The 17,255-nt window shown below is 38.4% G+C and overlaps 1 protein-coding gene across 1 annotated transcript in view; it reads left to right on the forward strand.

The window, feature by feature from the left end:
* Positions 1 to 17,255, forward strand: part of l(2)k09022 (HEAT repeat containing 1 homolog l(2)k09022) — a 371,041-nt gene that overhangs the window by 65,789 nt on the left and 287,997 nt on the right. The window contains exon 6 of the mRNA XM_067145803.2: positions 5,128 to 5,455. Coding sequence (XP_067001904.2) covers positions 5,128 to 5,455 — 328 coding nt within the window. The remainder of the gene's footprint in view (positions 1 to 5,127; positions 5,456 to 17,255) is intronic.

Raw genomic sequence — 17,255 nt, forward strand, 5'->3', positions numbered from 1 at the left:
TTTCTGAAGACATAATACAGACAAACAGAGTTATGCAAGGGGATCCCATGAGTCCCACACTTTTCAACATTTACGCAGCAGATGTGAACCGCATAGTAAAGGAGGGATCAAAAGCAGAGCTGATCCTATACGCAGATGATATGCTGATTGGAGCAAAGGAAGAGGAGGAGGTGCAAAGGGCAGTCCGCAGACTAGAGACGTGGGCGGAGGAAAACAACCTGCAGATAAATGAAGAAAAGACAGTACAAATGACCTTCAGAAAAGGTGGGAAATCAACGCCCAAAGACAACATAACATTACACCAAAAGCCATTACAAAAGGTACAAAATTACAAATATTTGGGAATAACACTACAGACAACGGCAGTATCCTTTGGTATACATATTCAAGAAAGAACAGCAGCAGCAATCAGAGGCTCATACAGCATCCAAAACATTTCAAACCTATCAATTAGCAGGACGATGAGACTTTAGACAGTAGTGCCAGTGATAACATATGGAATTGAGATCATGTGGGAAAAGCTGAAGATCGGAGGCCTGGTGAGAATAGAAAGAATAAAAGCAATGTTCATGAAGAGGATTACCCAAGTTAGAAAGACTGCCGGATGGTATACGAAATGATGCAGGAGACGTATTTCATAGAAGACATACAATCACAATTCTACCTACAATCAACGGAAGCAAGCAGGGCACTAGTAAACATCAGGGAAAGGAAGAAAAGTGAAATTGACCTCGAGTTCTACGCCTCACCAACGATGACGCAGTGCCACGTGATAACACGACTCTCCACACAAGGGTTTCACCACAAGATATGCGTAAACGAGAAGTTCCACGAGCCAGATGAAGATTGTAAGTGCACTTTGTGTGGACAGAAGTGTAGTAGATATCACATCATAAACATGCACGAAAAGAACCAGGACAATTACAGACTATAGCAAAGACTGAAATGTGAAATTTAATTAATGCTCAAACTTGAGTGTACATTTCTCTGTTAATTAATTAATTACTAAAATTCTAAAATGTATAGTTATTGCTTTCATTTTATGCCAATGCACATATTTTAGAACCATGAATTTATTTTTAATTCCATAAAGAACGTAGAAGACTTACCACACATGATCATGCTCCATGGAAACACGTTATTGTATCGTTTCATACTCCAAATTTTCTTCAACAGATAGCAGCACCATACAGTTCATTTGGTTGGACACTGGGTCTCTGTGCCAATTAACAAATATTATGAATATTAGAAGGAATACAACGATGTCCATTCAAATAGACAGGGGGTCTTACTACTGCAACCATTCCTAACTCTATTTCTTTCTAATTTGCACCTCTCTTAATCTCCTTATTTCCCTTACCATTCATTACCACATTTAAAAATACATACTTGTTTTCACACTCCCCAGCATCCCATGGGCTGTTTACATTTTTATTTATTTATTTCAAACTCTTGTGTAGTTCTGCACGAGTTTCTCACAATTGTTGTCAGACTTCCATTGTACATAATTTCTTGGATAGTGATGTACAGGTGTGGGATACTTTTTTTAGTGCTCACCAATTGTACTCAGTCATAGGCCTCTTTATTAAATTCCTTGTTGTAATGGAATTCGTTCCCTTCTTCCCACTTGCATCTTGACAGAACTATCATTAAAAATGTATGTCTTACGCCAATTTAATTTTTATTTTTCCCTAAACAGAGATCAACCTTACTACAGAATTTGAAAGTTAAATTCTGCAAAATAGAAAAATGTAGTAATACAGATTCTGAGGGACACTCTACAGATCATTCATTTCCATCTATACCTGAGAACATGATTAGCACTCTCCAAAACGAGAAATTTCCACTTTTTGATATTTGTAAATTCTATTGAAATTGTAAATTGAATGTATTCTGGATCTGAATGGTCACGATCATTGGAGGATGGAATATTTGTTTCTTTCTGTAATAAATCTACCACTCACCAGACTTTCTCTCTCTTTTACTTTGGAAACACTCTTACTGACCTTTTCTAATTCGTTAGAAATCATCATCATAGCTTTTCATGTGACTACAGTAGGTGACATCTAATGCTGAAAATTGGCCCCTCTAGAGTGATTGAAAGGTATAGGCAAATGCAGTTCTCAATAATAATATAAGAGAATTTATTGGACTCCAACCTATTCAATACATTACAGGATGTTAACATTTTTAGTTAAACATCGTTAAAATGGAGACATGTTTCGCCCTCCATGTGGGGCATCATCAGTCATATCAAAGAACCTCAAAATTAAACCAGACGTCTGGTTGGAAATTATGAACATAATATGTAAGAAAGAATACATTAAAAAACACGTACAAAGTCCTATCCTAAACGAAATAACAATAGACTAGTTACACATAGTAAAATACGCTAGTGGTTTCTTAATATTAAAATGAGGCCATCATATGCACAGTATAAAAATGAAAGTAATCAAAGTCTATATGATATTGAGTTCGATGGTAGTTCTACGTAGTATATACAAATGTTGGCAAAATAAAACACAATTTATAATTACTGTACACTTATTTATAATTGTTAAAATTGATGAGGTAAAACATTCCAATTTGTCTATTTGTAATTTGGCTCCAACCAAAACAATTCGCCCTAGGATTCATGAGGTAGTCAACTCCGTTGGTCACTCTCTATTTGAATGGAGTGCACAGTGCAAGTGAACAGCTTTTGTTGATTATAAAATGAGGCTGTGCTAAGACAGAGTTAAAACAACACCGGCTTCAAATGAAGATAGTTAAAAACATCATTAGGTTCTTCCTAGTTGACTAAAGGTTTGCGTATATTTTGTTGTTGAAGTGTGGGAAAGTCAGTTGTTGGTTGAATGGGCAACGGTCGAAAATGTTGTGCAGTGCAATCGGTGTTTGAGCTGTCCTACATGTGAGGGAAATCTTGAAAGCTGTTGAGCTGTTACCTAATTGTTAGGAGGTTTGTGGAGCACTGAGTGCAAAGTCTTATGTGCTCCACAAACCTCCTAACAATTAGGTAACAGCTCAACAGCTTTCAAGATTTCCCTCACATGTAGGACAGCTCAAACACCGATTGCACTGCACAACATTTTCGACCGTTGCCCATTCAACCAACAACTGACTTTCCCACACTTCAACAACAAAATATACGCAAACCTTTAGTCAACTAGGAAGAACCTAATGATGTTTTTAACTATCTTCGTTTGAAGCCGGTGTTGTTTTAACTCTGTCTTAGCGCAGCCTCATTTTATAATCAACAAAAGCTGTTCACTTGCACTGTGCACTCCATTCAAATAGAGAGTGACCAACGGAGTTGACTACCTCATGAATCCTAGGGCGAATTATTTTGGTTGGAGCCAAATTACAAATAGACAAATTGGAATGTTTTACCTCATCAATTTTAACAATTATAAATAAGTGTACAGTAATTATAAATTGTGTTTTATTTTGCCAACATTTGTATATACTACGTAGAACTACCATCGAACTCAATATCATATAGACTTTGATTACTTTCATTTTTATACTGTGTATATGATGGCCTCATTTTAATATTAAGAAACCACTAGCGTATTTTACTATGTGTAACTAGTCTATTGTTATTTCGTTTAGGATAGGACTTTGTACGTGTTTTTTAATGTATTCTTTCTTACATATTATGTTCATAATTTCCAACCAGACGTCTGTTTTAATTTTGAGGTGCTTTGATATGACTGATGATGCCCCACATGGAGGGCGAAACATGTCTCCATTTTAACGATGTTTAACTAAAAATGTTAACATCCTGTAATGTATTGAATAGGTTGGAGTCCAATAAATTCTCTTATATTATTATTCTTTCAATATGGAAAATAAAATGATTTTCATTACTTGTAATAAAATGCAGTTCTGTCTAATAAAATAAATTTAAAAAACAAAGAGAGGGAGCAGAAATTGTCAGTATCTTATGTGAACTATGGTTGATGAAGCTTCATTAAAAGGTCCAAACTGAACTCTATGTAATTTTCAAAAGTAGGCTAAATACTGAGGTAGGAAGGGTAACAGGGACGGAAGAGACAGAATGATAACCAATATGAGGAGAGAAGCATCTTGGAATCAGCAAGGGTAGGGGTATTTTTGATTGAGTAAGTTGGCTGTTCATTTTGGATCGTGTAGTTGCTAGCTTGCATTTTGGAGATGATTGGTTCGAACCTCTCTTTCGGCAGCCCTCAAGATGGCTGTGCATGGTTTCCAGAATGTTGGGGCTCTTCTTTAATTAAGGTCATGGTCACTCCTTTTGAAGTTCTAGCCCTTTCCTATCTCATAACTGTGAAAAATATGTCCGAGTTGGCGCGACGTTAAACCACTAACATACCAAGCGAGTTGGCCATGCAGTTAGGACAGCTGTGAGCTTGCATTCGGGAGATTGTAGGTTCGTACCCCACTGTCGGCAGCCCTGAAGATGATTTTCTGTGATTTCCCATTTTCACACCAGGCAAATGTACCTTAAGGCCACTGTGCTTCATCCCCACTCCTATCTCATCGTCATCATAAGACCTATCTGTGTCAGTGCGACGTAAAACAAGTTGCAAAAAAGAAACCACTAACAAAAGTAGTATTTCTGATCTTGTACAAAATGGTAAGTGGGTTTTGCCCTTTCTTCCAAATTGTATCACAATTTAAGAAACCACTAACAAAAGTAGTATTTCTGATCTTGTACAAAATGGTAAGTGGGTTTTGCCCTTTCTTCCTAATTGTATCACAATTTTCCGACAATAAATAATAATAATAATGAAATAATGAAAGAAAATATACAATAATCCTGATTTTTTTTAATATGTTGAATCAGAAATAGTTCATACCTCTGGTGGTGAGTTTTGAAGTGAAAAGTATAATATTAAATGCAGAATTGCTTGGATATTTGATTACCGGATAACTAAATGCCTGGTAAATAGATTCTGCTTCGTTCAAATAGGAACTGCTATGATTCAGTCCTGCTACGATTTAGCTGTATCGGGTAGTCGTTCTGCAGTTTTATTCTATAATTTTGAACATTATCTAGTAAACATTTTGATATTGCAGTTTTGTATCTCATGATAATCGTCAGGGGTGTTTACCATTTATATGTTATGACCTTGTATGTTTCAGAACAGCTATTGAGGCCTTCGATGTGGATATTGTGGAAACTGCTGGAAAGAAAGAGAACTCTAATGAAAATAATATGGAATGGTATTCATCTTTTCTGTGTCAGCTGGAACGTCAGTATGCACTTGTATTTGATCTTGTAGCACTTCAAGCTTTGAAGAGTGCAAAATCAAGCAAGCAAAGAAAGGCATTGAGAAGTGTTTTGGGCTTTGTTCCCCGTATAGCACATGATCAAGGCAACATTGACGTGTATGAGAAGCTCCGGCACGTTGATGAAGATATTAGGGTCCAGGCCATCAAATATTTTGTTTCAAATTTTTCCAAACTGAAGGTAATTGTAATGTATTAAGTATATTTGTTGATTTGTTGTGAGGTTAAATATTTCCTTGTTTGTTATAGAAACTGCTTGCTTCTAGATTTGTATGTAATTATAAAGTAAGAATTGCCTGTAAAGAACTTAAATGGCCAGGGATGATTCGTTTGGAGGTCAGACTATGAGTAAAGCAGATTATTAATATAAAATATGAATAATTGCAGTAATCAGTCTTCTGTACTTTTGCAGTAACACTAACACAACTTGGTTCCAATGTGGAATGTATCAAAACATACATGGAAGTTCTACTCTGTTTTTAACCCTCTTGCACTTAGCATGCCAATCTATTGGCGCAAGAGCTTATAATACCAATATTGTTGGTACAAGATGCACGGCTAGTGCACTGTGTAGGCTACTTGGTGCCAGTGCACTATGAGAGACTTTGTCTTATTATCATTTAGGGATTTTGGTCATTTGTGTGGCTGTTAAATGATCACAGATGATTGTGACAGTAACTTTCAGCATTGAATTTGCCTTTTACTCAACAGATATATCTACCATCCCTACAAAATATTTTTATTTTCGACAATTGAAATATGTTGACCATCGATGTTTATGTTGTGGTTGTTCGAAGTTGTAATTGCGTGGATATGTTTTTGGTTGGCTTATGAATACAACAGTTTGATCTTGCTGTCAGTTTAGTTTAGAATTTATTTCGTTTCTTTGATATCAAATCAATCAATCAATCAATCAATACTGATCTGCATTTAGGGCAGTCGCCCAGGTGGCAGATTCCCTAACTGTTGCTTTCCTAGCCTTTTCCGAAATGATTTCAAAGAAATTGGAAATTTATTGAACATCTCCCTTGGTAAGTTATTCCAATCCCTAACTCACCTTCCTATAAATGAATATTTGCCCCAGTTTGTCCTCTTGAATTCCAACTTTATCTTCATATTGTGATCTTTCCTACTTTTATAGACGCCATTCAAACCTATTCTTACTACTAATGTCAATCCACGCCATCTCTCCGCTGACAGCTCGGAACATACCACTTAGTCGAGCAGCTCTTCTTCTTTCTCTCAATTCTTCCCAACCCAAACATTGCAGCATTTTAGTAACGCTACTCTTTTGTCGGAAATCACCCAGAACAAATCGAGCTGCTTTTCTTTGGATTTTTTCCAGTTCTTGAATCAGGTAATCCTGGTGAGGGTCCCATACACTGGAACCATACTCTAGTTGGGGTCTTACCAGAGACTTATATGCACTCTCCTTTACATCCTTACTACAACCCCTAAACACCCTCATAACCATGTGCAGAGATCGGTACCCTTTATTTACAATCCCATTTATGTGATTACCCCAGTGAAGATCTTTCCTTATATTAACACCTAGATACTTACAATGATCCCCAAAAGGAACTTTCACCCCATCAACGCAGTAATTAAAACTGAGAGGACTTTTCCTATTTGTGAAACTCACAACCTGACTTTTAGCCCCGTTTATCAACATACCATTGCCTGCTGTCCATCTCACAATATTTTCGAGGTCACGTTGCAGTTGCTCACAATCTTGTAACTTATTTATCACTCTATAGAGAATAACATCATCCGCAAAAAGCCTTACCTCCGATTCCACTCCTTTACTCATATCATTTATATATATAAGAAAACATAAAGGTCCGATAACACTGCCCTGAGGAACTCCCCTCTCAACTCTTACAGGGTCAGACAAAGCTTCACCTACTCTGACTCTCTGAGATCTATTTTCTAGAAATATAGCAACCCATTCAGTCACTCTTTTGTCTAGTCCAATTGCACTCATTTTTGCCAGTAGTCTCCCATGATCCACCCTATCAAATGCTTTAGACATGTCAATCGCGATACAGTCCATTTGACCTCCAGAATCCAAGATATCTGCTATATCTTGCTGGAATCCTACAAGTTGAGCTTCAGTGGAATAACCTTTCCTAAAACCGAATTGCCTTCTATCGAACCAGTTATTAATTTCACAAACATGTCTAATATAATCAGAAAGAATGCCTTCCCAAAGCTTACATACAATGCATGTCAAACTTACTGGCCTGTAATTTTCAGCTTTATGTCTATCACCCTTTCCTTTATACACAGGGGCTACTATAGCAACTCTCCATTCATCTGGTATAGCTCCTTCGGCCAAACAATAATCAAATAAGTACTTCAGATATGGTACTATATCCCAACCCATTGTCTTTAGTATATCCCCAGAAATCTGATCAATTCCAGCCGCTTTTCTAGTTTTCAACTTTTGTATCTTATTGTAAATGTCATTGTTATCATATGTAAATTTTATTACTTCTTTGGCCATAGTCTCTTCCTCGTATCTCGACATTATCCTTGTAACCAACAATCTTTACATACTCCTGACTGAATACTTCTGCCTTTTGAAGATCCTCACATACACACTCCCCTTGTTCATTAATTATTCCTGGAATGTCCTTCTTGGAACCTGTTTCTGCCTTAAAATACCTATACATACCCTTCCATTTTTCACTAAAATTCATATGACTGCCAATTATGCTTGCCATCATGTTATCCTTAGCTGCCTTCTTTGCTAGATTCAATTTTCTAGTAAGTTCCTTCAATTTCTCCTTACTTCCACAGCCATTTCTAACTCTATTTCTTTCCAGTCTGCACCTCCTTCTTAGTCTCTTTATTTCTCTGTTATAATAAGGTGGGTCTTTACCATTCCTTACCACCCTTAAAGGTACAAACCTGTTTTCGCATTCCTCAACAATTTCTTTAAACCCATCCCAGAGTCTGTTTACATTTTTATTTACCGTTTTCCACCGATCATAGTTACTTTTTAGAAACTGCCTCATACCTGCTTTATCAGCCATATGGTACTGCCTAACAGTCCTACTTTTAAGACCTTCCTTTCTATCACATTTATTTTTAACTACCACAAAAACAGCTTCATGATCACTAATACCATCTATTACTTCAGTTTCCCTATAGAGCTCATCTGGTTTTATCAACACCACATCCAAAATATTTTTCCCTCTGGTTGGTTCCATCACTTTCTGAACCAGCTGTCCTTCCCATATTAACTTATTTGCCATTTGTTGGTCATGCTTCCTGTCGTTCGCATTTCCTTCCCAATTGACATCTGGCAAATTCAGATCTCCCGCTACAATCACATTTCTTTCCATGTCGTTTCCCACATAGCTGACTATCCTATCAAATAATTCCGAATCCGCATCAGTGCTACCCTTTCCTGATCTGTAAACTCCAAATATATCAAGTTGCCTATTATCTTTAGAAATGAGCCTTACACCTAGAATTTCATGTGTCTCATCTTTAACTTTTTCGTAGCTTACAAATTCTTCTTTCACCAGAATAAAAACTCCCCCTCCCACCTTTCCTATCCTATCTCTACGATACACACTCCAGTGATATAGATGTTGATTCCCATAGGGAATCTGAAATATTTGTCCTGAATGAGTAAATTTATAATACCAATGTAAATGGTCCGTTATTGGACATTATAAATTTTCCTGCTAACTCATTCTTGGTTGCCAGCGTTTCGCCCTCGTGTGCTAGGGTGGGCTCATCAGTTGGTACCTAGCACACCTACCAATACGCTGGCTAGTGCATACCGTGGAGGCCACTGCGTAGGCTAACTGGAGCCACCGGCAGTGCCAATGCACTAAGAGACTTTGTCTCATCAGCAAAAATTGATGCCTGCTTGGCCATCAAATGATATAGATGTTGATTCCCATAGGGAATCTGAAATATTTGTCCTGAATGAGTAAATTTATAATACCAATGTAAATGGTCCGTTATTGGACATTATAAATTTTCCTGCTAACTCATTCTTGGTTGCCAGCGTTTCGCCCTCGTGTGCTAGGGTGGGCTCATCAGTTGGTACCTAGCACACCTACCAATACGCTGGCTAGTGCATACCGTGGAGGCCACTGCGTAGGCTAACTGGAGCCACCGGCAGTGCCAATGCACTAAGAGACTTTGTCTCATCAGCAAAAATTGATGCCTGCTTGGCCATCAAATGATATAGATGTTGATTCCCATAGGGAATCTGAAATATTTGTCCTGAATGAGTAAATTTATAATACCAATGTAAATGGTCCGTTATTGGACATTATAAATTTTCCTGCTAACTCATTCTTGGTTGCCAGCGTTTCGCCCTCGTGTGCTAGGGTGGGCTCATCAGTTGGTACCTAGCACACCTACCAATACGCTGGCTAGTGCATACCGTGGAGGCCACTGCGTAGGCTAACTGGAGCCACCGGCAGTGCCAATGCACTAAGAGACTTTGTCTCATCAGCAAAAATTGATGCCTGCTTGGCCATCAAATGATATAGATGTTGATTCCCATAGGGAATCTGAAATATTTGTCCTGAATGAGTAAATTTATAATACCAATGTAAATGGTCCGTTATTGGACATTATAAATTTTCCTGCTAACTCATTCTTGGTTGCCAGCGTTTCGCCCTCGTGTGCTAGGGTGGGCTCATCAGTTGGTACCTAGCACACCTACCTACACACTCCAGTGCCGTGAGAAAATTTCTGCATCCGTTATATCATTTCTCAGCCATGATTCAACTCCTATTACAATATCTGGTAAATATATATCTATTAAATTACTTAATTCTATTCCTGTCTTTACAATACTTCTACAGTTCAACACTAACAATTTTATGTCATCCCTACTTGATTTCCAGTTCCCTGTTCCCTTATCATGTGTTCGCTGTACTTCCCAAACTATAATTATACAGCTTCTCATTACTCCGTTGTTGCACATGCTTGCATAATTTTTCTCTCGTAATCATGCTAGGAAACCATTTGCTAGAAAGTGTGGAAAGCATTACATACCTCGGCAGTGTCATATCTTGAGATACACTAGCCACAAAGGAGGTGGCAAATAGTGTGCAGAAGAGCTCTCGCTTTTACCAGCAAGTACGAACACTCCTCCGGGATCCCAAAGTACCAACAAAATCAAAGTTGGTGATGTTCATTCAGTACTTCATACCAATCTGAACCTATGGTACTGAAACCTGCACCCTCACTAAGAAAGACTCATCAAGGTTGCAGGCATCCGAGATGAAGTTACTTAGGTCCACAATTCAAAAAACCAAACTGGACAAGTTCAGGAATGATGTGGTTAGGAAGGAAGCTGGGATTGTTACATTATTGTTCAATCGGATCAGCATGTCCAGACTGAGGTGGTTTGGGCATGTAATGAGGATGGAGCCAACAAGGGCAGCATATGTTAACTTGGAGCAACATGTGGCAGGTGGGAAGACCAAGAACCTACTGGATGGACTTCATAAAGGTGGAGATTGCAGATCGGGGAAGGACACTGGAGGACGTCATTAACAACAGAATGTATCTCAATAAGACAAAATGGAAGAGGCTCGCCAACAGTAACCGGGAAACTGGAACTGCAAAATGATGATGATGAAGAAGAATGGCTAGGCCGTGTTCAAGGCCATATGATTCCGATATCCTTGAATTTTCAGATGATTTAGACAGTAATAGTGACTTTTTTGTCGGAAGTGATTCCCGTTATGTGGGAAGTGACGATTTTACCCCTGAGGACTTTCTCACAGTCACAGCTGCTCACCGTGCATCAGACCGTGAAGAACCTGACATTGATGAATAAATAAATAAATTAATAAATTTGCATCATACTTCATCGATGAATTGCAGCACACATCATATTGATATAAAATTATTCAGAATTAAATATCCCTTCTTTCAGGTTTAAGAGCAAAGAAGGAAGACACAATAATGTCTGATCTTTCTGTCATTAAAAACCATTTATTTTTCCAGAATTATTTTCAAAATTTAATTTTTTTGGTTTTACCAATATAAAGGCAGATCAATTATAAACGGGAATTTCAATGTACTGCTGCTGTTAGTAATAATTCTGTGGCGGGGCTTTGCCAGGATGTTAATTGAGGTGTCTGGAGAATGGGTTTGTGCACGCAAATGATGGTGGAGAGTTGGGCTGCTTCCGTACGCCATGAGTAAGCAAGAGGCGCACGCGTCTGTTGCGCAAGGCATCATTATCAAATTTCTCCCAAAAGAGGGCACCAAACCTTCCTAAAATTTTGAGGCGGCTCTGCGCACAGTTTGGGGAAGAAACACTTTTGCAGACTCGAGTGTATGAGTGGGCTAAAAAATGTGTGGCAGGATGTGAAGCTGTGGAATATGAACCTCTTGAAAGGAGGTCGTGGACAAGCATCACTGCGGACAACATTGTTGCCATTCATGACATTATTGGTGAAGATCGGCGAGTAAAAATTTTGCATATTGTTTTAGCCATATGATTAAGTTATGGAAGTGTTCAAACCATCATCTGAGATAAACCCCATTTCAGAAAATTGTCTGCCAGATGGGTTCCTCGTCTCTTTAACCAGGAACAAAAATCTTTACGCCCAAAAGTTTGTCAGAGATTCCTGTGCCGCTATGAGGAGGAAGGAGACAATTTCTTGAGTCGTATTGTGACTTGCGATGAAACTTGGGTGGATCATTACACCCCAGAGTCAAAGCAAGCAAGCATGGAGTGGCGGCGAAGAGACTAAGCAAGTCCAGTCAAGGCCAAAACACGTCCATCTGCTGGAAAGATGCCTGCAACCGTTTTCTGGGACTCCGTGGGCGTTTTGCTGGGGGATTTTCTTCACGAACAAAGGACAATTAATGCAGCCTGTCACTGTTGCCTTTTAGATGAAGCAAAAGCTGCGTATTGCAACAAACGATGCTGGTAACCAATCCGAAAGGTCATTTTTCTCCATGACAATGCAAGGCCGCATACCGCCGCTTTAACTTGGAGGAAATTTACTGGACACCTCTGGAACACCCTCCGTACAGCCCAAATTTATCGTCCTGCGCCTACCATTTGTTTGGGCCACTCAAACAAGACCTAAGAGTACAGCGGTTCGATGATGATGCAAGTGGTAGAAGAGTTTGTGCGCAACTGGCTCCGCTCACGTCCCTCTTCTTTCTATCAGGATGGCATCAAAAACTTACCAATCCGATGGAGAAAATGTGTATTAAAGGCAGGACACTAGGCAGAGAAGTATCACTGCAAAATCTGAGAATCTTTGGTAAACAAGACAAGATTTATACTACTGTATTTTAACCTCTTAAGTGTGACATTGCAATACTCTGGGCACCCACAGTGTGCTTTATGTCTAGCATACTCCCAGTACTGAGTGTAGTATCGCATGAATTTTGCTATGATTTCCAAATGAGCAGGCGAAAAATGATCAAAAACGTGCAGCGACGATAACACATTACGTAATATAAAGCATAGTATAAATATGCTAAACTCGTTATCCCTGTGCAACTTCACGTCAATACTGGGGCTTTGTGTTATAGTCGCCCCTCATGCATTCTCATTTCTTGGCGTATTATCATGAATTACATCATCAGCGTCATATCATCCCTGGAAGTTATAATGAATGCATCTTCTATGTTGCTATTATGCCTCGAATAGTTTCACTGCAACTATTAACAATTAAATTAGCTGTTTTTGTCTCGCCAATAAATTTGCCAGGTCCTTTTATGTTTACAAACAAACTTGAAATGTGTGCAGAGTTCTGAAGAAATGCAACATCTCTTGGCAAAAATAGTGAGCTTTTAGTAGCCAAAAGCTACTTCTTCCTGCTATCATTTGATAAAGCAAATAACTATTAAGGCTGCCACACACATGCATTCTTCATTAATGTGACTGGAATGTGTATTCAAGAGCGCATGCAATAATGTGCATGTGTGGCCACTACTTCCAGTCTAGGAGTGGAGTGTGGAGTGGAGTGAGGAGTTTCAGCTTGCTAGAAATCTTGAGTGTGCATTCCAGGAGTGAGTGAATTTTCAGGTGCTTTGTTTAAGAAGTCTTGAAAATCGCCAGATGTCTAATGAACTGATTTCAGAATTACTTGCTGAAATTTACATTGACCGCTTGGAAAAGAATAAACTTTTTAACAGTATAAAAGGACCTTTTTTCTGGGCCGGTTGTGTTGATGACGTCTTTGCAATAGTTGATCAAAAAATCTCTAACAGTGACCAAATTTTGGATCAATTGAATGAAATAGCTCCATCTATTAAATTTACACTGGAATCAGAAGTTAATACATCCTTGAACCCGTAGATTTAACCATTACCAAATTAACGGTTAACTCGTTTCTGATTTTTAGAAAGCCTACACAAATTGCCATTCTTCATATAACACACACAGCCACTAATTAGACCTAATCCAGCAATTCAACCAAAATGATTTGAGAGAAGTTCCACCTGAATTAAGCCTAACTTCAAAACCTAGTATTAGAACATCAAAAATAATAACTCGTCAACTATGTGTTTGACTATCATTAATTATTTTAATTGAGCATTTACGGGTTCTAAAAAGAACTACCAGTATGATCCAAAAGACCTTGTAGTCTCATTTTAAGTTTATGATCTTCTCTGAAGATACAAAATTATATCTTTTTAAATAATTTAAAGAACGCTGTTTGATTTCAATGTTTGCAGGTCTCTTGAAGTGTGTATCTTTAACTGTGGCATTTGATTTGAGTTAGTTTATGACTCAAGAAGATTAGACATGTCATTTAAGAAAGAGTTTAGTGGTTTTTGGAAATTTATGCATATCTTTACTATTTTTGCTCTTTAGCTGAAGATGTCTCGTACAGAGAAACAAAACATATCCCTTTGATGCTGTTCTGAAAAGGAATAAAATAATTTTTAGTGTTGTAAAGGTGGAATTTATCCACCAAAAATCTTTAACATTTGTGGCAGTCTTCACGAATTCCATGTGGCAGACTTTTCAAATTCCACAACATACTGTTGCGCTGTACACGCTGTGACCATAACAGACCAGTGGGTACACCGTTCCTCCGCACATACTCGGGGGGTTAATTTTCAATATGTGTAAAATTATTACTTCACTATTTCATGCTTTTATAATTTATGCACTTTACTAATCACATGTCTGATTAAGGGCGTGTTTAGAAAAGCACCCATTTTTATACAGATTTTGTAATTTAGAAACATGTATAGGCATTACCTGCAGCTCCAATTGTTCGTCTTTCATCCTGAGGTAATGAGAAGGTTGAGTGCTCATCCTTTCAAATGTCATATCTGAATAATTTACAACCAAACGCACAACACTGTCTTGGCATGCTCTCTCGCTTCAAAAAAAAAACTACACAACAGAAAAAAAAATTTGGTTACTTTTTTTATATGTTCACACCTCCATGGTAAGCATACAATTTGAAATGAAAACAAACCTTCTTTGCAACTATGAAGAATTGAAATGAAAAGCCTTCTTTGGACACTCATTATGCAACATCATTGCACAATATGTCATAAACTAAGTTGTTCATGATCATACACTAAAATGACCACGTTGTAATTGAGCATTTATCACCACTCTGCATGGATAACATCTTTCTACTGCCATTTCGTGTTTCTGACAAGGTGTCACACGTTCAATTGAGGCACTCTTCCAAAAGTCACCTGGATGCATTGTTTCAGTTGATCCCAGACTTGTTCGATTGGATTCAGGTCAAGAATTCTGGATGGCCACTCCATTCGTTGTGTGTGGTGATCTTGCAGGAATCTCTGAACAATGTTGCCATCATGCATTCTAGCATTATCGTGCAAGAATACTGTGTTTTCTCCAAGTTGCCTCACGTGAGGAATCTCACATGGCACTAAAATCTTGTCAATGTACTGTCGAGCAGATCAGTTTTCATGTCAAAACTCGCTTTCATCTATCCTATCCGACCTCCCTTAGTCAACTCTTGTTCTAGGCATAGAGAATCTTTCATTTTCACGCCCTTCGAGGCCCTGTCTTTCTTTGGGCGATACCTTCCTTTTTTGAAGTGTCAGATCCCTTTCATTTTTCTCCCTGATTAGTGTTAGAATGGTTGCCTAGTTGTACTCCTCTTAAAACAATAATCACTCCCCAAGTCTTCTCCAGATTTGTAGATGACTGTCTGAGCGATATAACGCTAAGTAGGATTCATCTGAAAACAGCACAGGACACCAGTGTCTTAGCTGCCAGTGCAGATGACCTCTAACAAACTGCAGGATGTCCATTGCAGGTACTTGAGCCGGGATCTTAAATTAGCTGCTCAAGCCTGTTTCTGATTTTTGGTCACTATCTTCCATTCTGAAAGCTTGCTGTGCTTGTGCTGTAACTTGGGGTTTTTGGAGAGCTTGTAGACACACAAAGTGATCCTGCTGTGGGTTTTTTTTTTCCTTTGGTGGCCTGTTGCAAGGTGTGTGGTAATACTTCCAGTCTCCTGGAAATGTTTTCATAGACACTAAATCATATTCTAAGCAACCCCTAGCATTCTGGCAACGTACATCTTCAAGTAGTCTTTTTGAATTAGTGTAAGTGTATGAGTGGCTTCAATCAATGATAACACTTTCCCTGTTGCATACCTCAGTCCGCAAGATCAGCTATGACTTGTTAAAAATCAGCCTTCCCACACACTTTGAATTGAAGCACTTGTACCTTTCAACTGACACTGACACCTCCCAAACATGGATGACAGTGGAGCCTTCTGTTGTGTAAACGCATATGTTCTTGCCATAGTAGTTCAAGCCCCATTCCACTATGCATTTGTATAATGTAGATATATTAGTTGCCATCAAGTCAACAATTATTGTAGGTAACAGCATGGATGGAATGTCTCCAGATTTTTCTGTTTTCTGCAAATCCTTTCAGTTCTTCCACTAACATATCATTGTTGCCGGGACAAAACCTCCTATGTGAAATATTTTAGCTTAGAACTTTGGCCGGTAAGGTTCTCTCATCTAAGGTGCAATATTGTGTGAATATTGTCAAGGCATTCTCGCTCTTCATAATGTATGTGCTGCGGGTCAGTATATCTCCAAAAATATTAACACATGGGAGGTTTTGTCCCGGCAACGACGATATTCATTGTATCTGTGATGAAGTCTATCCATCTCAGTGCTGGCCACCCTCATCTCTGAGTTTCTTCCACTTTTCCAAGCCTGATAATTTTTTCCATGAACACATACCATCTCATAATATGCCCAAAGTATGACAGCTGTAACCTTGTAATAAGTGCCCCAAGAGACATGTATGGATAGATCTTCTGTATCACTCATTGGCTTGTCTTCTTGGTGATCCAAGATATACGTAAAATTCTTTGCTAGGACCATAGCTCAAAATGAACCGGTGTTTTTTCTATCTTGCTGTTTTAGGGTCCAGCTTTCACAACTGTATGTAGCTATGGGAAAAACTAATGTCTTATCCATTCCGACCTTGGTGTGTATAGACACATCAGACCATTAGAAGATCTTATATAGGTCTTTAACCCATTCACTGCCAAACCCGTATATATACATTACTGAACACTGTGCCTCGTGCACCAAACCCGTATATATACGTTTTGGTGCAGTGTGTACTTCACCGATCTTACAAATGTATGCGATATAATGTCATGCTCTGAGATTCCTTGGGAATGCTCAAGGAAGTTCTGTATGGCAGACATACCACTCCATTTTGCGTGTTTTGAAAGCGATGTGGTGTTATTTCAGCTTTGTTGGAGTGGAACATCTTTCCCGCTTACCTGTACCCACCATGGCATCTTGAAGTATACATTAATCTCGTGTTGGCAAAGATAATTGATTTTGGAGAGTTATATTTTGATAACGAAGATGGAGAATATCTAAGTGGCGATATTGAACTACAAGAAAGTGCGAGACAAAGTAGTAATGATGAATGTCATGCGGAATTGTCACTCCTTCCTCAGATAAATTATTTTCCCCCAAATGTAAATGATTTT

The sequence above is a fragment of the Anabrus simplex genome, chromosome 4 (assembly GCF_040414725.1).
Source record: "Anabrus simplex isolate iqAnaSimp1 chromosome 4, ASM4041472v1, whole genome shotgun sequence".
Taxonomy (NCBI): Eukaryota; Metazoa; Arthropoda; class Insecta; order Orthoptera; family Tettigoniidae; genus Anabrus; species Anabrus simplex.